Source organism: Pelophylax lessonae (assembly GCF_965119305.1).
Source record: "Pelophylax lessonae genome assembly, chromosome: 3".
NCBI classification, from domain to species: domain Eukaryota; kingdom Metazoa; phylum Chordata; class Amphibia; order Anura; family Ranidae; genus Pelophylax; species Pelophylax lessonae.
Window position 1 is genome coordinate 127,839,998 of NC_138770.1, and position 23,768 is coordinate 127,863,765.

Consider the following 23,768-nt stretch of genomic DNA (forward strand, 5'->3'; position numbering starts at 1 on the left):
GATCAGCTTCTAACCTCAGCTTGTTCAATAGCAATAAAACCTGGAAGCTGATTGGTTTATATTCTGCAGTGAACACGATTTTGCAATCTCAAGATTTAGTAAATAAACCCTAAAGTGTCTTAAGTTGCATTGCCTTCCATAAAGGGATATGCAGACTTAAACAGGTTTTGTATGTCAGAGAGTGACCGCCAATGATCCCCCTGCCAGATATGTCCCACACCTTTAGCCAAACTTTTTTACTTTTAGAAAACAGATTCATTTTAAGTCGATAAGTAACATATGTTCCTGTTCCAAGCACTAAAAAGGCTACAATAAATTTGGTGTCAGCAGTAAATTTTTAGGTGCATTACTTACCTGGCTTCTGTGGTTTGTCTAAATTTTAATAAACTGAACCTGCTCATCGCCAATGCAGTGCAATGCATGTTCTCTTTCATGCTGCCCCTTGCAGTTGTTTATGCCCTTTACTTCTCACCGCTCATTTTCCCAGTGAATCAAAGTGGCATACCCAGTACTTCTGAATATGAAAAAGTAGTTGTGCACGGTATCTAATCAGCTTCTAACTTCAACTTGTTCAGTTAAGCTCTGACAAAAAAAAAACTGGAAGCTGATTGGTTTCTATGCAGAGCTGCACCAGATTTTGCACTCTCCAGTTTTAGTAAATCAACTTCAAAGGGCAGTCATATGGAGACAGGACTTGGAGCTTACTCTTGTCTTTGCTCCGTAGCAGTGAGTAATAAATGGGATGTAAATATAAGCAGTTGTGGGGGGCAGACATTACCATATATCTAAATTCAAGAAAAAAATGTAATGGATTGCAGCTTGACAGTCTGTAGACACAGTGGCTGCATTAGTTTTTATTTTAAGAAACTTTTCAGCAGCTACAGAAAATACCAATTGATGTTACCAGAATGCATTGTCCTTGTAGTTTTCTGTGAATTGAGCTGAAATCACAAACCACATCATCCTTCTTCCAGAATATCTTCTGTAATCTACAAATTTATCTAAACATTGCTTGTAATGCAGATAGACAGAGGTAGAGTTTCAATCCAAATCTGGAAAGCACAACTCTCTTCATAAATACAGTAGAGGTAATGAGCGTAGCTAACAAAGGACAGGATTTGTGTTATTTGTAGGATTACTAAGTAAAAATATAGGGGGGAAAGCCTGAAAAAACTAATGCAGCCATCTCATCTAAGAACTAATAATCTGCAATATATTTTTTGAGGGGCTTATATATGTTTTAAAGTAATGATACTGTTACTTTGCTCAACCAGCACTTTATGTATGAAAGAGTGGTTTTCAACTCTGTTCTCTACTGTCATTATATATGCCTCCTATCAGGACTAAGCTAATAGGTAGAGTTGTGGGAAAGCTTAATATCGCTAAAGCCCCGTACACACAATCAGAATATCATACAAAAAATACAGCTTTCTATGCAATCATACAATACTCTCATCATTCGTAAACAACTTTCATTCCAAATTTTCCGAAGGGACAAACAAAAAATTTTTTCTCTTGCTATACCAGATCGTACAATTTTCATTTAACCACTTGCCGACCAGCCGCCGTACTTATACTGTACATCGTTTTGCGGGACCGCTTGTGGAGGCCCATGCCGGTTCGATACAGGGGGAGCCAATCGGCGTGTCCAGCGGCCGCAATGTCCGCCAGGCACCCGTGATCGCTCCCCATGGAGACAGATCAGCGGTCTGCTGTTGTAAACAAGGCAGACCCCTGTTCTGTCAGTAATGAGCGCAGGGTTCTTGTGTTCCTCTTATTTAGGAACGAAGGTCTCTGTGTTCATTCAGCAAGCCCATCCCCTACACAGTTATAAAGCACCCCCTAGGGACACATTTAACCCTTTGATCACCCCTGGTGTTAACCACTTCCCTGCCAGTCTCATTAGTACAGTAACAGTGCAAAATGTTAAGCATTGATTACTGTAGTAATGTCAATGGTCCCCCAAAAAGTGTCAAAAACGTCAGGTGTCTGATCTGTCTGCAGCAATGTCACTGATCGCCGATATTACTAGTAAAAAATAAATAAAATAATGACCTAAATCTTTCCCCTAGTTTGTAGACGCAATTACTTTTGCGAAACCAATCAATATACACTTCTTGGGATTTTTTTTTTACCAAAAATATGTAGCAGAATACATATTGGCCTAAAATGATGAAAAAATTTGATTTTTAATTTTTTTTTTATTGGAATGTTTTATTGCAGAAAGTACAAAATATTGTGGGTTTTTTTTTTTTTCAGAATTGTCGCTTTTTTTTTTGTGTTTAGCGCAAACAAAAAAAAAAAATCGCAGAGGTGACCAAATACCACCAAAAGAAAGCTCTGTTTGTGGGAAAAAAAAGGACATCAATTGTATTTGGGTACAGCGTCGCACGACCGCGCAATTGTCCGTTAAAGTAGCGCAGTGCCGTATCACAAAAAGTGGCCTGGTCATAAAGGGGGTAAAACCGTCCGTTCCAGAAGTGGTTAATCAGTATAGTTTTCGTCCGAAAATACAATACGAATACATGACATCACTTAAGAGAATTATAGTACTTTAGTAGCCTATTCATTTTCTATATGAGACTAGCATGCAAAAAAAAAAAACGGACGATCATTTGTCCGATAATCTTATTGTGTGTAGTAGGCTTAAGGACTAGAGAGAATAAACTACAGAGAGAAAATGTAAGAGCCCTGCATTAATATCAGGTGACATTACTGACATCACTTTCTCTCTCCAGCTTTCCCATTTATTTTCTTTCTTCCATAATTTTATAGTTATGCTTGTCACAACCAGCTATCTCTTAGAAATGCCACAATAACAGGCAAGTAGGATGGATGTCCTCCACTCAAGCACTTTCCTTACTCGCGTCTTTTACATCATCATCCTTAGTCATTTCTAGTTGTAATTTTATATGTACAGCATATGACTTGCTGCTGAGCTAAAACTTTCATACTCTTTACAGAGATCTTGCCATCAGTCTAAGAATAAAGTTGGGTGACTGGTTCAGAGTACTGCAGTTGCTCAGAACGGGTTCCGGGGACTCAGACGATGCACTGCTAGAACAGGCCTACAATGCCATTGGTGACTACTTTGCAGACAGACAGAAATGGTATGGACAAGTACATATGATATTTATACACTACTTTACAGAGCTCCGTTTTCAAATGTACACAACCATATACAATATATTTTTGTTGTGCTTTATATTATCGTTCATTGTTGCAGATGTTCAAACGTAGGCAAACACTTTAATGATCAATAATAAATCAAGAGTACAATATTATGTTTTAGTAGCCAACATCCATTTTTATTAATTGCTAAACAGAGTGGTGCTCATGGATGACCTTCACATTTCTTATTGAATAGTGCATTGCATACTGCCCTCTAGGTTGTGTGTCAATGCTTTAGGGGGGGACCAGACCTAATGTTAGATACCTATGTGGCTGAGCCCAAAATTGGAGCAAGTCTGTGTCGGGATGCTTGCGATTAGGAGGTAGCCTAATACTCCTCTACTGTTTACCAGCACAGGGCTCTAAAGTAGGAAAGCGCTAAGCTGGAGTATAAAGAGGAAAATAGGCATGAGGCCTCATTGTGTTTTTTCTTACTGACATTTCTCTGTGTGTAGGTTGAATGCAGTACAGTACTATATACAGGGAAGAAATCAGGAACGATTGGCAGAGTGCTACTACATGTTGGAAGATTATGACGGACTCGAGGTTTTGGCTAATTCCTTACCAGAGAACCATAAGCTGCTTCCTGTAAGTTTATCATCAAATTGCTGTATTATCTACACCAATGTTTCTCAACCTTTTTTCAGTCTTGAGGCACCCCTGTCCAAGGCTTGGTTCACGTTACTGTATGTCGCGGAACACGCGCAAAATCGCGTTCGTTCCTAACACAAAGACAAATGCTCTGATGTTTAGGGGTGCCATTAATTCTTAATGGTAGCCCGTACATTGGCAAATGTGGGTGCTTTTGGTGCGGCGCAATTTAAAAAAAATGGTCAGGGACTTCTTTCCCTGCATTTCTGTGGGTAGGGTCAGGATTAAAAGTAAAATACATATACACCCATACAGACACAAACAGACACATGCACACACACATACAGACACATGTATATATGCAGACATGTACATACACACACACACACACACACACACACACACAAATACAAACACATGTACAAACAAACACACACACACACACACACACACATACAGACATGTATACACAAAGTACACACACACACAAATACAGACACATACTCATACACACACATGTACATGCATACACATGCACACACATACATACATACACACACATACACATGTACTCCTACACACACATGTACAAGCAAGGACGCACGGGTTCTCCCCATAGCAAGCCACTTGCTGGGGATGGCAGGGGGCTCGAGAAGAGGATTGGGGCTGCTCTGTGCAAGACCATTTTACAGAACAAGTTTGACATGTTTGTTATTATTGAAAAATAAAATGTTATCCTTTACTATCACAAACCTGGGGAATTCCGAATGACATTAGATATATGCAGTGAATGCTTACAAGCAGAGGGTACCTTCTTTAAAATCAGCAGCTGAATTCATACTTAAAATGTGACTTTTCTTGCAAAAGACAAGCCCAGTTTAACCTCATTATAGGTTAGTGAGTCCAACCAAATTATATCTTACACTAGATCCACTTTAATCCCTTGTCTACCAAGGTGTTTTTCTAAAAGGCCTCGTATACAAGGGGTTAAAATAAGCTCACAGCTGCATTAGCAGTCATAACCCTGGTGGTGGTGTTTTTTTAACGGCGCGTGGCTGTAAAGCTGCCCGATAAGTTTTACAGTACCAAGCAGATGCTGCCTCGTCCTTTGGTACCTGGGGTTCCCTGGTCTCCAGTTTCTCTGGGGAGCTCAGGACCACAGTAAAATGCTCCAACTCATTGTTTGGGAGAAGACTGAGGAGCATTCATTCCCCAATCTTCTCTGCAATGAATGAACCCGGAAGGGACGTAATTCACATTGTTCACAGCACAATCTGTGCTTGAATAGCTTGATAAACACACTGAGACTGACAGGGACAGACTGGGACACACAGAAGGTGCAGAAAGACATTTCTTGTAGAATTCTCACCTAAAGATTAGATCCATTGGCAGTACAATAGGCTGCAATCCTCTCCAAAAGATCCACCAACATATCGGCAAAAAAGATTTTAAAGTGATTGGTGTAGGAACGAAGCAAATGAGTTAACAGTGGGTGTAATTTAACAGTTTGACAAAGTTGTATATAAACAGCATGCTTTGACATCAGAGAGTGTCAAAGACCCCTAATAGAAGCAGTGATTTATATGAAAATGATGGATTTTGCCATTTGGTTACTACATATCAATGTGCTCAGCATCTGCTCCTTATTGTTCCTGTGCAGGACATTGCTCGCATGTTTGTGACAGTAGGGATGTGTGACCAGGCTGTTGCTGCCTTCCTCAAGTGTAACATGCCAAAAGCGGCTGTAGACGCATGCATGCACCTCAACCAGGTAAGCAGTAGTTGCATATTAGTACAAGAAAACTGTTATTGAGATGCTAAATCTTTATTCTTATCCTCACTATTTACCAAAAGCTGAACTCCAGCCCTCCCTTCAATCTTGCACAATTGTACTGTCTCCTCTGCACTGAAATTGCTTACTCTAATTTTTCTGCACACTGTAAGCTAATCCTAGGGGAGATTTACTAAAACTTGAGCACAAAGAATCTGGTGGAGCTGTGCATAGTAACCATTCAGTTTAAAACGTCAGCTTGTTCAATTAAGCTTTGACAATAAAACCTAGAAGCTGATTGGCTACAATGCACAGCTGAACCAGATTCTCTATGCTCCAGTTTTAGTAAATCCCCCATAGTGTACACTAGAAGCTATAGCAAGTCAGATAAAACCCTTATTTCCTGGCTGGTGGATGTCCAGCATCATCTAGCTCTTTGTCCTAAAGCCTGTCTCTGGCCTTGCTGTTTCCATTCATTTGATTGATGGTTCTTTCAGTAATAGGGGGGTCTACATTACACGTTGGCATTACTTAGGGGAGTTTTCTTCACCCACTTATACAAACTGACATTTATCAAGGCATTTTGATATTTGCATACCCATCTTAAGAGAAGGGTGCTGTGATGTTTTCAGAAAGCTATGTATAGCCCCTCTCAGCAGCCATAATTTGCCTGCATTTTAAAGAGAAGCCCAGAGAACCAGTGATGATGTCACCAAGTCTAAAATAAGGTATGTAATGAAAACAGGTTTTATTTAAAAAATAAAAATTAGCAGTGTTAAGGGGAAAGGACTACATCTAGGGACTGGTAAAGGCATCATTTTTATATATTTGTTCTTGTGTATAGATATAATTGAAGGGTTTGTAAACCTACACTGTGATTTAAGCTGTCATCCTGCACTGTGTAATTGTTTGTTAAAAAAGATGCCTCTAAATACCTTTTTGTCATGTATCTTCAGGCCGGTCACATGACTCCCGGCCGCTCTAATACTCTGTTTCAGGGCTACAGCGTAAGGCGCCGAGATATTTTTCAGACATCAGTCTGGAGTTCACGTGACCGATGTGCTGGCTTCTCAGCCTGTCCCGCTGTAGTCCTGGATCAGAGTAGGAGAGCAACCGGGAATCATGTGACCGGCCTGACGATACATGACAAAAAGGTATTTACATGCTTTGTTTTTAACAATTACACAGTGCAGGATGGCAGCTTAAAAGAGGGGCTGGCAACAAATTTTTTAAAAGTTTAGTTTTTTTGCTAACAGCAGCAGGAGGGGGGCGGAGACAGTTCTCACAGTCTCCCGAGCTGACAGGCAGGGAGGGAAGGGGGTAGAGGATGGGGGAGAGCAGAAAGGAGAGCTGCGGATGACTGAGGCACGTAAACAGACCAGGCTGTCAGGACTCAGCAGCCATGATAAACCATGGACAGTTTACAGAGGGGAAGGCAGAACCAGGCCAGATTAGCCAGTTTTTTTACAGCTTCCAGAGGAACAGGTTAGACAGCACAAGCAGTGTGCTGTTTAACCTGCTATAAGGAAACAGGATCTCTCTTTCTCTAATCATCTTCCAAGGCAGCATCTGAGAGATAGGCTCCTCCCACCTAAAGCAGGAAACACAATAGTCCACCATTATAAGAATGTCAGCCATACCTGCGCGCTTCAGTTAATTGTGTTTCCTCCGGACACACAGGAGCTGCAGCACTTTGTTTTTCTCTTACGTCCTCCGACAGTCGCCGCCCACTCATACAGTCTTCACCAATGGGGTATTGACTTCCTCTCCACAGGAGTAACTAGGCATAAGACTTGTTAAAAAACAAAGCATTTTACATAGACACACCCATGGGGGCTGTCCCACTGGTCCAATACCCCACTGCAATCAGCCATCCCAACTCAGTTTGTCTTCTACCTAGTTAAGGAGTAAGATAGGCTTCCCTGTGCTGGGGCTTCAGTCTCAGCCTTCTTCTTCTATTTTATGAATTTATTTTACTGCAAATGTGTTTTTTTCTTTGCACTACTAGCTGTTTATTTTGTCAGCGTTAGTCGGATCTTCGGATGAAGACGGTGTTTGCGGAGCTGGGAGTCGGACTGGTCGTCCTGGTTTTCCAGGAAAGAGGGCCTGATGGAATCCCAGCCCGCCATCGAGCGTTTAGCAGGCTACGTGTTCGCCCTGGCCTCGCAAACGACCCATCCCTGTCCTCGGGGATGCAGCCTGCGAGGTGGCTACCTCGCCTGGACGTCTCATCCACGGTTCACTGTGCACTTTTAGTGTCCTGCGTTTTTTGGCTGACGGCACCCCTGCCATCTGAGGGTGGGCGGTTTCCTGTTGATGAGAGGCACCCCATGCCATCGGGTACAGGAAAGTACATTCTGTGTGGGGCCTCTGTCTGGGGCTGGCAGTCCTGTGTGTCTGTGTTATCCCCTTACTCATGTCTGTGCGTTTTTGGGCTCCCTGATCCCGATCCCTGCGGGGGTTTTGTTTTTTTCAGTCTCTGTGCTAACTGCAGGGGGACTCCCTGGCCAGCTTCCCATCCAGCCCAGTGGGCTTTGAGTATTGCAGACCAGGGGCAGCAAGTTGGGTCAGTTGGCCTCTGCCTGAGGTTTCGCCCCTACTGAGGGGCATGCAACCATCCCCCCAGCTGTATTAGATGCCGGTGGCATTTCCCCACAGAATCACAGCCATCCGCACTTGGCACCGGCCGTCCGCCTGGCCCCTCATGAAGCAGCCTCCCGCTGACAGTCCTGTCATCCTGGAAAACCGGAGCCCACGCTGCCTGGAGGAGCAAGATGGCGGCGGGTGCATCTTTTCCAGCAACTCGTGGCGCCTCCAGGGACATATTTCCAGTCGGCAGCCATCTTGGTGTAAGCTGAAGGCCTGGAGCTAGATGATAGAGTGGGTAACTTCCGGTGACATCATTTCCGGGCGGCATGATTTTCAAAAAAAGAAGAAGAAAAGGAAAAAAGGAAAATTAACTCCCTCTTCAGTGAAAGAATAGGTGGTAGGACAAGACCAGGAGAGCAGTGACAGTGCAGGTATGTCCACCAACCTGCACGGGGTCAGCTGGGGGCAGGGCTGGAGCTGGAGCAGGAATCAATTAAAAAGCCTCTAAGCAGAGGCTCTCAGGGGCTTGTCGGACGCTTCCCCACCCTGCCCTGCCAATCCTGCATGTCAGGACAGCTCCAAGGTAAGCCAGAGCACTCTGGAGTTTCCTCTGTCCCTACCTCACTACAAACAGTTCTTTATGTTTGTGAATATCAACCGCCTATCTCACTGGGTTCTTTGTGCTTATTTACAAAGAAAGAAAGTTGGAAGTTCCAGCAGGTTCCAGCCAGACCAGCCAGCAGGCGAGAGGTGGACCAAGCTGAACAGGAAGCTGATTCGGATGATTCAGAATCTGAAGACAGCAGACAGCCTATGCTCAGATTCAGATGATGAAGACCCAGCATCAAAAGGCACTCTTTTTCCTTCGGAAGACACAGATATTCTGCTGAAAGCCATAGCAGACACACTGGGCATCAAAGAGCAGAAAATGGGGGAGCTTTTCTTACATGATAAGATGTATAAGGGCTTAGAACCAAAAAAAAAAAAAAAACGAGAACATTCCCGGTACATCAGACTCTGAAAAGCATAGTCAAGAAGGAATGAGAAGAGCCGGAAAAGAAGCGTTTTCATGCCAGCCGTGATTAAGCGCAGATACCCCTTTGCAGAGGAGGATTCAAAATCTTGGGCAAAGTGCGCTAAAGTTGATGCCTCCCTTGCCAGAGTCACAAATAAGTCCGACTTAGCATTTGACAAATCCAGGACCCTTAGTGATCCCATGGACAAGAAGATAGAGGTGCTGCTAAAGAGCGCTTGGGAAGCAGGGGCAGTGAATCTGAATTCGGCTATAGCTTTCACCTGCACGGCCACGAACCTATTAGTCTGGCTGACTCAGCTATAATAGCTGCTAGAGGGATACACCCCAAGAGAAGAATTAGTAATTATTCCCATGCTCACCAGAGCGGCAGCCTTCCTCTCGGATGCTTCGGCTGAAACAGTGAGGGTATCAGCGAGGACCACTGCTCTAATCAATTCAGGCAGGAGGGCCCTATGGCTGAAATCATGGGGAGGGGACATTGCTTCCAAAAATAGATCATGCAGGATCCCCATTTCTGTTCCAGCCAGACTTGGAAAAGGTTTTGGACAGAACCGCAGCCAAAAATAAAGGGTTTCCTCAAACCAAAAAGAAGCAGGGGAAAGCGGCCTTTCGTCAATCCAGGGGATTTAATAAAACCGGACCAAAGAAGCGCTGGACACAACAAAAAAGACAAGGGAGATTTTATCCTCCAGCCTTCCATCCCAAGAAACAAGAAACAAAAAGCAATGACGGTCTCCCTGGGGTAGCAGATTGGTGACCTTTGCTCATCAGTGGAGGAAGATCACAAAAAATGGATTTGTCCTTTGCAAGATAGCGGAAGGTTACTCGATAGAGTATTCCTCTCTTCCCCCAACCAAGTACCTGGTGGCGACACTCCCAAAGGACACAGACCACACGAAGGCCTTTCTATCTGCACTAGAAATCTTACTAAAACAAAAAGTGATTTGTCACGTCCTGCCGCAAGAGGGAAAAAACAGGAGTTTACTCACACATATTTGTGAGGAAGAAGCCATCAGGCAAGCTAAGGCTTAAACTGAACCTCAAACCACTCAACAAAAAGATAAGGTACAAGAGATTCAGCATGGAGTACATCTACTCGTTTAGGAATATCCTTCTGGTGGGAGTATTCATGGCTACAGTAGATCTGCAAGACTCATATTTACACGTACTGATAAAGAAGAATCATCGAAGATTCGTGGACCAAGCCGCGGCAACCACTCTACACTTGCAGTACACAGCTCTGCCTTTCGGCATCTCTTCGGCACCCAGGTTATTCTCAAAAATAATGGCAGAAGCCCTAAAAAGTCTGAGACATACCAGGGCATTTGCTTGTTGCCGTACCTAGACGACCTGCGGTTCTTTGCTGAATCAGCAGAAAGCCTGGAAGCCAATCTGAGCACGAGCATCTCTTACTTGCAAAGCTTAGGATGGATAGTGAGCGCAGAAAAATCTCAACTAACCCCAAGTCAGAGGGTACATACTTGGGCTATGTACTAGATGCCAAAATAATCAAGATTTTTCTAACGGAAGAAAAGGTAAAAAAAATCAGAGGCAATAGTATTTCTAATAGGGGCCAAATTCATGACCATCAGACGAGGCATGTTGGTATTGAGACTAATGATGTCCTCAATTCTGGCGGTCACCTGGGCACAGCTCTATATGAGGCCTCTACAAAATCACATTCTGGCCGGAGGGATGACAGCCCATCATCCCTAGAGACGACTATTCCGGTCCCTCGTTCGGTCAAAAGAACACTTCACTGGTGGCTCAGCCCGCTTCTTTTCCTCGAGGGATGCAGATGGACACCAGCACTCTGGGACGGGGAGCTTATATGGTGGATCACTGCGCACAAGGAGAATGGAGCCTCCTCTAACATGAGGGAATTAAAAGCCACAGAAGAAGAGCTAAAAGCATTCCAACCAGCCATTCATGGCAGAGATGTCTGGATTCAGTCAGACAACGCCACAACCGTGGCATATCTGAACAGACAAGAGGGGGCAAAGTCTACTTGTTTAATGGGCCTGACAGAAACAATGCTGTCATGGGCTGAAAGAAACATCAGATCCATCTCCGCCATCCATCTGAAGGGAGCACACAACACGCTGGCAGACTTCTTAAACCGAAATATCATAAAGCAGACAGAATGGTCCTTAAATCAAGCTACCTTCTCGTGGATCACCCAAGCCTCGGGGGTACCTTAGGTAGATCTGTTCGTGTCCAAGATAAATACAAAACTCACAAAGTTCTTCTCCCTGGACCCCACAGATGGCAACATCAGTGTAGACGCATTCAACCAAAGCTGGACGTATTAGCTGTGTTATTATTTTCCGCCAACTGCCCTAATTCCAAAGGTAGTACAAAAGATTAGGGAAGAAAGGTCAATAGTGATACTTATTGCACCTCATTGGCCCCAGAGGCCATGGTTCAGTCACTTGAAAAACCCCAGTGTTCGACCACATCTAACACTACCAGACATACCTAACCTCCTATCGCAGGGGCCAGTCAACTACCCGAACCACAAGGTCATGAAGCTCTCGGCCTGGTTCCTGAAAGGGTGAGGTTTCAGAGGAAGGGCCTGTCGAACAGGGTGATAGAGACCATTTTAGCCAGCAGAAAACACGTGACCAGAGCCATCTACCAGAAAGTGAGAAAAGGTTTGTTTTCTGGTACGAGAGCAAAAGAGACCCCAAAAAGTGGACTATACTAGCAGTTTTAGATTTCGTACAGGAATGAGCAGACAAAAACATTTCCCATAACACTTTGAAGGTCCAAGTGGCGGCCTTATCTTCCTTGTCTAGAGATCAGGTTGGCAGAAAATCCACCCATACGATTCCTTCTTTCGTTAAAAAAAGCTAGACCCACAAAGCTCAGCAGAATTGTGACATGGGACCTCTCCACTGTGCTTAAATTATTCCGCTCTCTACCCTTTGAACCACTGGAGGAATGTTCAGATAAACACCTTACACTACCAGTACTCCTAGTGTCCCTTGTGTCGGCCAGGAGAGTAAGCAAAATACAGGCTCTATCTGTGATAGAACCCTACTGTCTGATTCAAACAGATAAGACCTGGCTTTCCTACCAAAAGTCGCTTCAGCTTTCCACAGAACACAGAATGTGGTTTTTCCCTGTCTTCTAGGTTCAAAGGATAGCAAGAAAAGCAATTTCTTACGTCTAGCAACAAGATTGATGTAAGAAAATTTCTTATAGCTTATCTTGGGAGAACTAAGGACTGGTGCAAAACGTCAACATTATTCGTCCTCTACTGTACACAGGAATCAACAAGGGAAAACAGGCCTCGAAAAGTACGATAGCCAGATGGATAAAGCTTGCTATACAAGCAGCCTACCAAGCACAAAACCTTGCCCCACCGAGTGGAGTCAAAGCCCGCTCGACCAGAGCTTGGGTATCTTCAGGCACAGAAAGGGCTGGGGCAACATCGGAGCAGATCTGCAGGGCATGGCTTCAATACTTTCACAAGGCATTACCGCACTGACCAGCTGTCCAGTCGGGACCAGACATTTGGTCACAAGGTGCTCCAGACCTTATCCCTAGTAAGTATTGCTTGATACATTCTCTCAAATGCTGCCCTGGAAGATGATTAGAGAAAACAGAGTTAGGTACCTTGTAACTCTTTCTAAGAAGTCTTTCAGGGCAGCACTCGTTCCCGCCCTAAACAGTACAAAGGATTTTTGCAGATTCATAAGCTTACTAAGGGTTCCTTCGGTGCTTTACTAATACTGAGGCACGCAGGTATGCCTGAAATTTTTTATAATGGTGGACTATTGTGTTTTAGGTGGGAGGAGCCTATCTGTCAGATGCTGCCCTGGAAGACTTCTTAGAAAGAGAGTTGCCAGGTACCTAACTCAGTTTTTTTTTTTTTTGGTTACAACCACTTTAAACATTTTCCACAGAATGGATAAGGATTACAGGACATGGTGGAACCTGCTCTACATTTGTCCATCATTCTACGTTATCTTTTTTAGATGTCAGGCACAAATGTATATGTTTAAGCCTCCATTGCTTGACATTTCACTCCCTTCTCAACACTGTAGATTTCTTAGGAAGTTGTGGGAAATGCAGCATCAAGTCCAGTAAATATCGGCATTAATATTGAGCTTGGTGGGAAGCATTGCTAAGAAAATATTTTATTTAAAGTGGAACCCCAGGCAAACAGCCTAAACACGTACATATATTTAGTGTTTTGCCTACTAAAGAATTTGTCTTTTTGTGGTATCACCTCTGAGAGTCAGAAAGATCACTCTGCCTAGTTTAGCATTGCTAGTTCCTGAGACCGCTTCATTGATTCCTGGATTTGCTGCTTGCTAACTGAACATAGGCAGTAATGCTAAAGGTGACCATTTCAAGTGTAATAACATTCTCAGGAATACTTGCCTCCACCTTCCAGCAATACATCCCTTGCAGACTGCTGTCATCTTCTCTCCGGCTGATTTTAGGTGCCAGGTTTTCCGGCTCTTGATTGGCTGGTAGTTGTGCACGAGACTCAGTGTGCATTCAATAGCAGACAGGCAGGTTAGTGTTTGTTATTGCAGAAGAGACACTGCATATCTCTTCTGCAATAAAGAACTTCCTACTTGCACCTTTTTTAATACTTAAAGCTGAACTCTAGCTTTTATCACACTTTTCATGGCCCAAACGAACTATGTCCCTCACTAACATGTGAGGCTACTGGATGTGCTGAAGCTGAGGCTACATTCAAGCATACTGCACTGTGTGCCGTGTGTGAGCCGAGACCTTCTTGTCTCATACTCCGAACACAATAAAGTCTATCTGAGTTGCGCTCAGCCATTCATAGAAAGTGGTGTATTCCACCAATGGCAATCAGAGGAAGCTTTATTTTCAATGCTAGAATACATCGCTTTCTATGAATGGCTGAGTGCCGCTCCGATAGACTCTATTGTGTTCCAGACAAGAGACAAGAGACAGGACGTTTTTGGCTGGAACCCGGAACACAGTGCTGTATGTAGCCTCAGCTACATACAGTTTATACAGCACATGTAAAGTGTAACAAAAGCTGGAGTTGAGCCTAATGCCCCGTACACACGTGCAGATTATCTGAAGACTTTTGTCTTCAGATTTACCTTTTCTATGTAGTGCAAGGGCCTCCCGGATTGCATACAAATTGAAAGTGTTTAGGTTTGACCTCATATTATATGGTTTTGGTAAGTCTGCAGACAAAAGTCTTCAGATAATCTGCACGTGTGTATGGGGCATTAAGCTACTAGGACAGTCTTTGTAACAACTTAAAAAAGAGAAGGAAATCACTCACCATATTAAAAGCCTTAAACAAATTCATTAGTCAATCCAACTGACAGATCCATCAAGCCAAGGTAAAAACCCTCTTACGTATTTCACTCAATGAAGAACTTACTCAGAGGGTCCAGTTTCATTTTAAGCGGCATTGTTGAACCTAGAAATAAGTGTGCCACCTGTATTACTGAGTGAGGTGAATAAATCACAATAGTGACTGTATAGAATTACAGATCCTTTGGTAAGTACCACAGTAAATGCTTCTGTATTTTAGCTGTGTATTTAGCTGTTTTTCTCCAAGGGTTCTGCTCTAAAGGGAAACATTCTGAGTGTTTTCATACCTATGTATATGCATTTTACCAGATGGACATTAAAATAACACAACATGCAATCCTTTTTAATGTTCGCATTCATGGCTCAAACCCTTATACTTGCTTCTCAGCTCACTAAAATAAGAATACATGTGTTTCTTTGCAGTGCTCTAATCAATTAAATTTAGGCATGTAAGCTTTTTAGTTTATGAACACATGTAACAGGCCAATTGTAAATTAATACACAAAAAATGCATGTTAACCCGCATGCGAAAATGCATATGTACAGTAGGTGTGAATGGGCCCTAATGGTTTTTGTTGAATTACATTTTTTTTTTTTTAAGTAGAACTATAGGCAAAACCTTTTTTTATTCATTTTGGATAGAGTAAGGGAAAGTTATAACCACGGTCAGATTTATTTTCGCCATCTGTGCCCCATTGCAGAGATTTCCCCTAACTTCCTATCCCATAACCAAACAGGAAATGAGAGGCAATCTCTGCAAATTAGGGAATTCCTTGAGGACCCCCAGGTCGCCAAAACTAGTGTCCCCAGTAGAAGATTTCCCCTCTATTACTTTTCTGGGGACAATTTGGGATTTTCTTTCAGTTTCACTTTCAATAATAATTGTAAAAAAGACAAATGGAGAGGGTAAATCCACCACAGACAGGAATAAAATAGGACGGTTCTAATCCATCTCCACTCTATCCAAACCAAAAAACAGTCTTGCCTTTAGTTATACTTTTAAATTTGAGTAATTTGTATAAAATCTTTAACAAATAAGTACTTATTACAGAATGAACCCAGGTTTGCAATCCACACTCTACATTCTTTTGAAGAAAGCCCAGTATTACCTGCAAATGGTACAACAGGTGTCCATGCTTATGGGTAATATTCTCCATACCCGGGCGGCTGAGGATTCCCCTCCAGTAACGGCCATGCCCCCTCCCAAGTTTTTCTACTAATATAGGAGCATGCATACTGTATACATACTTTAGTGAACTTTACACAACCTAGTTGAACTATTGGCATGGAGGTCACATAGCCACGTTGTGTGTAGACCTTTGTGCCCTTTTCTCTGAGCATCTTCATGTTGTGTTTGCAAACACAAGAAGTGGGAGGTAGAAATGTCAGCACATGACAGGCCGCTGTTGTGCTCCTCTGTATTTCTCTGTTCATGGTTGGAGAGAATGCCTCCTCTGTGCCTATAGAATGATGTATGGTAAAACAGCTGTTTTCCTGTAGGAATAAATGATCCTATTCAAGCACTTGTAAAATTCCTCCAGCAGCTCCGATGTGTTAAATCCACATTTCTTATTAAGTGTACCTGTCACCCACTGTAGAGTCAGCCGGTTTATCCGATGATTTATTTGCAAAAGAAAGAAAAATAGCTTATTAAAGAGTGACTCCACTTTTATGGGGTAACAGTTTGCAAATAAAAAATATATAGCATACACAATTGCGACACAAGTCGTATTGTAATTGAATGTCGTTAAAAATTACCTTTCCCATCTGCAGCACTGTATTTTTCAGTAAAATGCATTATGGCTACTTGGAGGCCTTCAGTACACAGATGGTGTACAGAACGCCCACCAGAAACCTAATTTCCTGCTTGTGTGATTGGCTCACTGATTTTCCTAGGAGTCTGCACTAAGATACATGTCAGATTTTTGCATCCCCTGCAACAAAAATGTCATTTTTGGTGAGATACTCCCAAAGGGAAATCTCGTCTAAAGGGATGAAGACCCTGCAGTTTTCCTCTCTAGAACCCTGCAGGTGTAGCAGCTGATTGAAAATTATAAAGTCACTCCCATACAAATTCACTTTGCACATGGACAAAGATAAACAAACAGCTATATCTTCAGAACAACAAAAGGTAGGAATCTGAAATAAAGTTTGTAAAAATCTTTGCAATGTACATTGATCACCGAGAGGTGAATGTTTTTTTTCTCAACAAAAGTAGAGTTACTTTTTAAGGCCTATTGAGATTACAGCATACAGATAATAACATAACTTTTCCTAACAAGCAAGTTGAGAATGTCTTATGCAGCATCCTACTTGAAGCAGTAGAAAGTGTCTTAAAGTGGTAGTAAAGACCGCTTTGTGATTTTTACCTACAGGTAAGCCTTTAACCACTTTACCACCGGAGGATTTTGCTGTCTTGCGTCCAGGCCACTTTTTGCGATTTGGCACTGTGCAACTTTAACTGACAATTGCGCGGTCATGCAACGTTGTACCAAAACTAAATTTATGTCCTTTTTTTCCCACAAACAGAGCTTTCTTTTGGTGGTATTTGATCACCTCTCCGCATTTTATTTTTTGCGCTATTAATAAAAAAATGCAAACATTTTGAAAAAATAACAATATTTTTCTACTTTCACAGTTAAAAAATATCCAATATATTCAATTTTTGTCATATATTTAGGCCAAAATGTATTTAGCTACATGTCTTTGACAAAAAAAATTCTCAATGAGCGTATGTTTAACCGCTTTAAGACCTGAAGATTTTACCCCATTCCTGACCAGGCCATATTTCGCGATTCGGCACTGCGTTACTTTAACAGACAATTGCGCGGTCGTGCGATGCTGTACCCAAATTAAATTGATGTCCTTTTTTCCCCCACAAATATAGCTTTCTTTTGGTAGTATTTGATCACCTGTGCGATTTTTACTTTTTGCGCTATAAACAAAAAAAGAACGACAATTTTGAAAAAATAACAATGTTTTTCACATTTTTTTTATATGAAATTCCCCCCCAAAAAATGTAATAACCAAAAATTTTTAACATTTTAGGCCAATTTGTTTTCTGCTACATATTTTTGGTAAAAAAAATCGCAATAAACGTATTTTGATTGGTTTGCGCAAAAAGTTATCGCAGCTACTAACTACGGGAAATGTATGTCATTTTTATTGTTTTTTTTTTTTTAACTAGTAATGGCGGCAATCTGCGTTTTTTTTTTTTTTTTGCGGGACTGCGACATTACGGCGGACAGAACGGACCCTTGACTGACATTTTTGACACTTTTGGGGGTACCAGTGACATTACTACAGTAATCAGTGCTATAAATATGCACTGTTACTGTAAAAATTACACTGGCAGGAAAGGGGTTAATTTTTATTGGTGATCAAGGGGTTAATGTATGCCTGGTGCTTACTGACCTGTGTGGGGGGAGGGGACTGTGTGACACAGGCACAGATCGCAGGTTCAGCATGCTGAATCCTGCAATCTGACCCTGTCTGTCACTTAGGAGATTCGCCCGCTTTGTTTACACAAGCGGGCGGATTTCCACACTCGATCCCCGACGATCGGGGAAGAGCGGCGGTGATCACCACCTCTCCTCCCCTGGCCCGACTCCCGCTGTGACTGAAAACAGCGGGAGCGAGCCTCTGGCGGCGCGCGCACGCCGCCCACAAGGGGAGGAGTCCAGCGACGTAGGTCTACATCACTGGACGATATCGAGCCACTTTGCCGCAGTACGGTCAACGTGACCGGTCGGCAAGTGGTTAAAAGGGCTTATCTGTAGGTAAAAGGAATATCTCCTAAACGTGCACTGTTAAGAGATATTCACCATGGATGCAGTCGACAACATCACCAGCACATGCGCTCTGAAAGTCCGGCATACCTTGCTGCTGGAACTTCTGAGCTTTGTGCCGAAACTGAGGGCTACGTCTTTGCGGCTCCGGCCAGTCACAAAGCTGGAGAGTACAAAGCCGGAAGAAAGACTGGGGGGGGACCTTGCTGGAACTTCTGAGCTTTGTGCCGAAACCGAGGGCTACGTCTTTGCGGCTCCGGCCAGTCACAAAGCTGGAGAGTACAAAGCCGGAAGAAAGACTGGGGGGGGACCTTGCTGGAACTTCTGAGCTTTGTGCCGAAACCGAGGGCTACGTCTTTGCGGCTCCGGCCAGTCACAAAGCTGGAGAGTACAAAGCCGGAAGAAAGACTGGGGGGGGACCTTGCTGGAACTTCTGAGCTTTGTGCCGAAACCGAGGGCTACGTCTTTGCGGCTCCGGCCAGTCACAAAGCTGGAGCGTACAAATCCGGAAGAAAGACTGTGGGAAGATGTCAGCCCTCTCAGCGATGACAGCGCACCGCGAGAGGGCTTTGTTCTAAGGTAAGTATTTCATAATGTGCTAGTATGCGATGCATACAAGCACATTAAGCAATTGCCTCACAGGTGTTTTTTTTTCCTCCTTTTTTTTTTTTTTTAACCAGCCCCAGTTTACAACTGCTTTAAGCTGGCCATATTCTATTCAGTTCTTGATGAAGTGGTCAAAATTCAATCAGTTGGTGGCCCTGTCACTCCCCTCTCTTCGTACATCCCTCAATTGACATATTAAAGGAGCCAGGTGGAGAATTGTTGCCTGAACGGTGGCTGCATCAAATCCAATGCTGCTTTTCATGTATTTTGATGGCTGTCAGGGCTGTCTGTCAGAATACAATAGCTGTAGCTAAAGATTTGTCTATCCAGGGTGCATAGAGTGGATGTAGGAATTTGTTACACTTTTTTTTTTGTTCAGCTTGCAGACGGAACAAAAAAAATCTATATGTGTATTACCAGCTTTATCAAGTTCTCTGTGTTTCTTCATAGTAACCAATTTGTTTCTTCCCTTTGAAGGAAGTATACTCCTCTTTCCTTTACAGACTGGTTAGTAAAGTGCTTTGAATGGGGGTGGGAGCAGGTTTAAGATTAGGTAGATTTAGACTGGACTTCCAATTTAAGAAGGCTAAAGAGTAAAACTGGGAATGGTTGGATGCATTGTAAGTTTACCAGGTGCATGTATTTGATCTCTGTATAACATGCTTTTGCATAACTATTGCTCCATTGTTAAATTCAGAGAGAAAATTTGAATTAGATTTCACACTTTTGGCTTCTTTCTTACAGTGGAATAAAGCTGTTGAGCTTGCCAAAAATCACAACATGAAAGAAATAGGATCACTGCTTGCCAAGTACGCCTCCCATTTGTTAGAAAAGAACAAAACTCTGGATGCAATTGAACTTTACCGCAAAGCTAATCACTTCCTAGAAGCTGCTAAGCTCCTGTTCAAGGTATGTAATCCCACCATGTTAGGTCAGCTGCAGCCTGTAATAAATAGAGCGTCCAATGAAAAGTTCTTCTTTGTAACATGTTACATATTACACCTGTATTTAGGGTGGAACATGTAACATGTTACAGTACAGCACCTGCCCGTACTCCCCTCACCCCCACCCCATGACAACGGGCAAGGGATCTTCTCCATGCACTCGCTGCCACAATTTGAAAATAGCACGGGGCCCTGCACAGCCGCGTCATTCATTCACAGAATGAATAAATTAACTACATGTATCGATGGCTGCTGTGACAGACGGCTTGTAGTTCTCAAACTGTGAGGGTGCTGGTGAGCACTCTCGTAGTTCATTGATTCCTCCTACAGTTCAGTAAACTGTCTGCTGTGTGGAAGGTATGGGCAGACAGTTCACTGAGAATCTGCAGGATGCTGGCATTGCAACCACAAACTGCTGATCGCTGGTGCAACCTTTTACAGGCTGCAGTGTTTTTACCTGCAAAAAGATGTAAATTTATTACTATTTTTTAATAAAAGGTGAACGTATTTAATGACTGTATTATGTATTATTTTTCATTATGTTAATGCACATGTTTCTATACTGACTAGACAGTACTATAAAGTACTTCATCTTGTTTTCTTTTATACTTCATATATTGTGCCTTGTCACTTAGGGTATTATCAGGGGACAAACAAACCCCACTAAATGCCTCTTTTGTAATTTAAATTATTACTTTATACCTGATGTGGGAACAGCCAGGGACAGGATCACATGTGAAAAGGCACTGATCCACCAGAGGTGATGAGTTGTATCTATCGCACATCCTTGATCCAATGTTTCCCCTAGTAGATCTTACTAGAATAGGATCACCTCACTACCAACACGAATGGTCGTTTCTGTTTATATGGTCCTGGGGTCTGCCCCAGAGAGAACTTTCATGTCACCTATTGATGGTCAGACATGTACTGTAAGGTCTGTTCTATAGCCCTGAAGACGCTTGTGGTGAAACGCGTCGGCTTTGATGGCCTACAATGCAAACAGGGACCTTTTTGTATTTAAACCATTCCTATTAGGAATATTTTTTTATTGTCCATTTTTTGATTCACGTATATGATCTTTATAACTATGTGGATGAATAAAATTAATTTTTTTTTTTTTATATATAATTGTGATCATCCCTCTTTTTGTGGCCTTCAAAATCCAGCTTTTGTCTCACGTTTTGCTTTGTATTCATATATGGATGTTGGCCAAAAGTTTACAGATTTTATTTTTTGATAGCTGATGTGCCTTTTATGACCCTGTATGTGTATGTACCTTAATAAAAGTTCACAAAAAAAAAGGTGAACTTATCCTCCTAAACAAACCTGTATTGAGAGAAATATGTGAACTGCATTTGCTGAGCTCCTTTAAATATTCTAGTTCTTGGCTGTTGTGCTAACCCGGTCTCTTCAGTTCTTTGAATTGCTGACCTGCAACAAGTATGCAGATAAAGACTTTTGGCATTTCTCTGACTTTTCTGATCTGCATACAAGTTCTAAGTTAGATAATGGGTCAGTATAATGGCCAGGCCACAAGTATTAGGAAATAGCCAGCAGTGACAGCCCCCCTTTTTATCATGAAACACTTGCTTTTACTAGGTCATAGATAATGAGGTGAGAGCACTTTTCTTAGCTTTCAAGCTGATCTCCGAGACTATGAAAAAAAACTACCTTTCCAGTGGTGTTCCCCAATCCAAGGGTTAAATGCTATTTTTGCCTAGGGCAAGGCTGCTGTTAGAAATGACAACCACCCCCAACCCCAAAAAATATCAAAGCAATATTTTCACTAAAATCATTATGAGGGGAAACAAACATAATATAACTTACAAAATTCTTGCTAAATCTAAAAGATAAAGCTGTTATTAAAGCTGGATATTGAGTTAATAAATATAGGTGTCCTGTACAGTGTGAATCAGTGTTTCTCAAGTCGTCTTCCAGGACAGCACATTAAACCTACGGATCCTCCTACCAGGACAGGAAACACATTAAACACCAGATAAATGGTGGCCCTCTACTCCTCCCCCTTCAGTATTAGTGTTTCCTCCGGACAATAACATGTTTCTGGAACCTGGTTCTTTGGGGTCTCATGGTCTGTCCTATGGAGACTTGGTAGAGAATCCTATACAGCCTTCTCCTGCCCAGTGCGATACCTCATACCTACAGGTTTGTGGTGGCTGCTTATCTCCTGTCCTCAGTGCCTGGGGAGGGCCAAGACCGCTGGTGATGTCTGGGGAGCAGGATGGATGGTCTCTGTCCGCCTTACATGATGCATCCTCGGATGACGGCGTCCTTGCTAGCAGCGTGGAAGGAGGGGGGAAGGAGAGCGCATTTTCCAATCCAATGGCGTGTAGGGCGGAAGGACCAGAGCTCCTGCGTTCCACACTGGCCCAGAGGAAGTGGCAAAGCGTCATTTCCTGTCATGGTGACGCCATCAGCGGGCACCAGAGCCGCTGGTTCCAGTCTCCTTAAAGGCACGAACAGGGGACTGCTGGGCGGCTGGTGTAGTTTGTGACACCCGGCAGAGGCTGGAGACACAAAGAAAAGCAGAATGGACTCCTCTGCAGCTACTGCTCAGGAAGCGGATGCAGGCTCTGGCACCAGCACCTCTCAGGTAAGCCTCTTCCCTCTTGCATATCCTGTGGGGCTTTTTCTCCTCCAGAACTGAAAAAACCCAGTGAAACTGGGATGTCGCAAGGGAATAGTAGCCTCACCTACTCACCCTAAACCAAAAAGAGGTGGGGGTGTGGGATTTCCCAATGTAAGTTACTAGTAACAAAAAGATAATAGCAAGGAAGCTATGCAAAAGTAGGGAAGGAACCCATGCGGTGTTAAGGCTTAATCAGTTTGTTGCTTTCTTGAAAAGGGTAAAAGATTAAACACATGTTTCGACAATTTGTCACAACAAAGACATACACACAATTAATAAAATAACCCAGGTGGTGAACCAGGATATGTGGAATTAGTGGGCCAACCCTCTGACACTAATGAACAGGTGAACTAACCCAAAAAGCTGATAATGGGGCTGACCACAATGTGAAAAAATGCAGTATTAATCTGAACTGGATTTAAACCATGAAAGAAACATTGCTGACATTGGCAAAAACCTTCATGACATGTCACATTGATAATGGCCAGTCCAAACAGCAGGGTCCGGTGAAATGCAAGAATTGGTATATGTTTCAAATTAGCGGTATTTTAACACTCTGGGGGTACTGAAACTCAATGTTCATCTTGGGTAACAATGTGGGATGAGCAGAACAGTCCAGAAAATATGAGGATCATATGCAAATCATCCGAGTCAGTGATCCATCCCAAAGTGGTGCATCTGATATGCTAATAGATAGAACACCGATGTATACAGTCCACTTGATCCCACGTAATGAAAGCGCGGTTGTTCACACCTAGATGTGTAAATGAGAACACCGTGCAGAATATAAAGCTGTTTCTGTGGGAAGGCAAAGTGAACAGGATAATGCAGTTCAGATAGGGATGTAGCAGATAAAGGACTATCCAATTTGGTGAGTATATTACTCACTGCTCTGAAGCCGTTTTATCCATCCCTCTGAGGTTGAAATATAGCGTCCATCCGCCCACTAACGCTGTTGCTGCAATCCTTCTGGCACAAACAGAGTGTCATAAAGCCTCCTCCGATGAAGCGGATGGCGTGAGTGGTTGGGGGCAATGGCCCGCAAGCGCCCTAGATAAGATAGCCCGGTGAAATTGCAGTCGGTTAGTCCGGAGCTTGTAGCTAGCAACGGCAGTCACTCTTCGCTGTGCAAACAGGCTTGTATGGAACATAGGACAACCCGGCTCACCACCTGGGAACTTCTGATGTCAGCTGACGACGCGTTTAGTTCGCCCAATCGGGCGACCAATTGCCGATACATGTGTTTAATCTTTTACTCTTTTCAATAAAGCAGCAAACTGTTTAAGCCTTAACACCGCCTGGG

The 23,768-nt window shown here is 43.0% G+C and overlaps 1 protein-coding gene across 1 annotated transcript in view; it reads left to right on the top strand.

The window, feature by feature from the left end:
- WDR35 (WD repeat domain 35) overlaps positions 1-23,768 on the top strand; it is a 144,697-nt gene that overhangs the window by 90,052 nt on the left and 30,877 nt on the right. Inside the window, 4 exon segments of the mRNA XM_082251296.1 lie at positions 2,964-3,110; positions 3,627-3,759; positions 5,423-5,533; positions 19,619-19,783. Coding sequence (XP_082107422.1) covers positions 2,964-3,110; positions 3,627-3,759; positions 5,423-5,533; positions 19,619-19,783 — 556 coding nt within the window.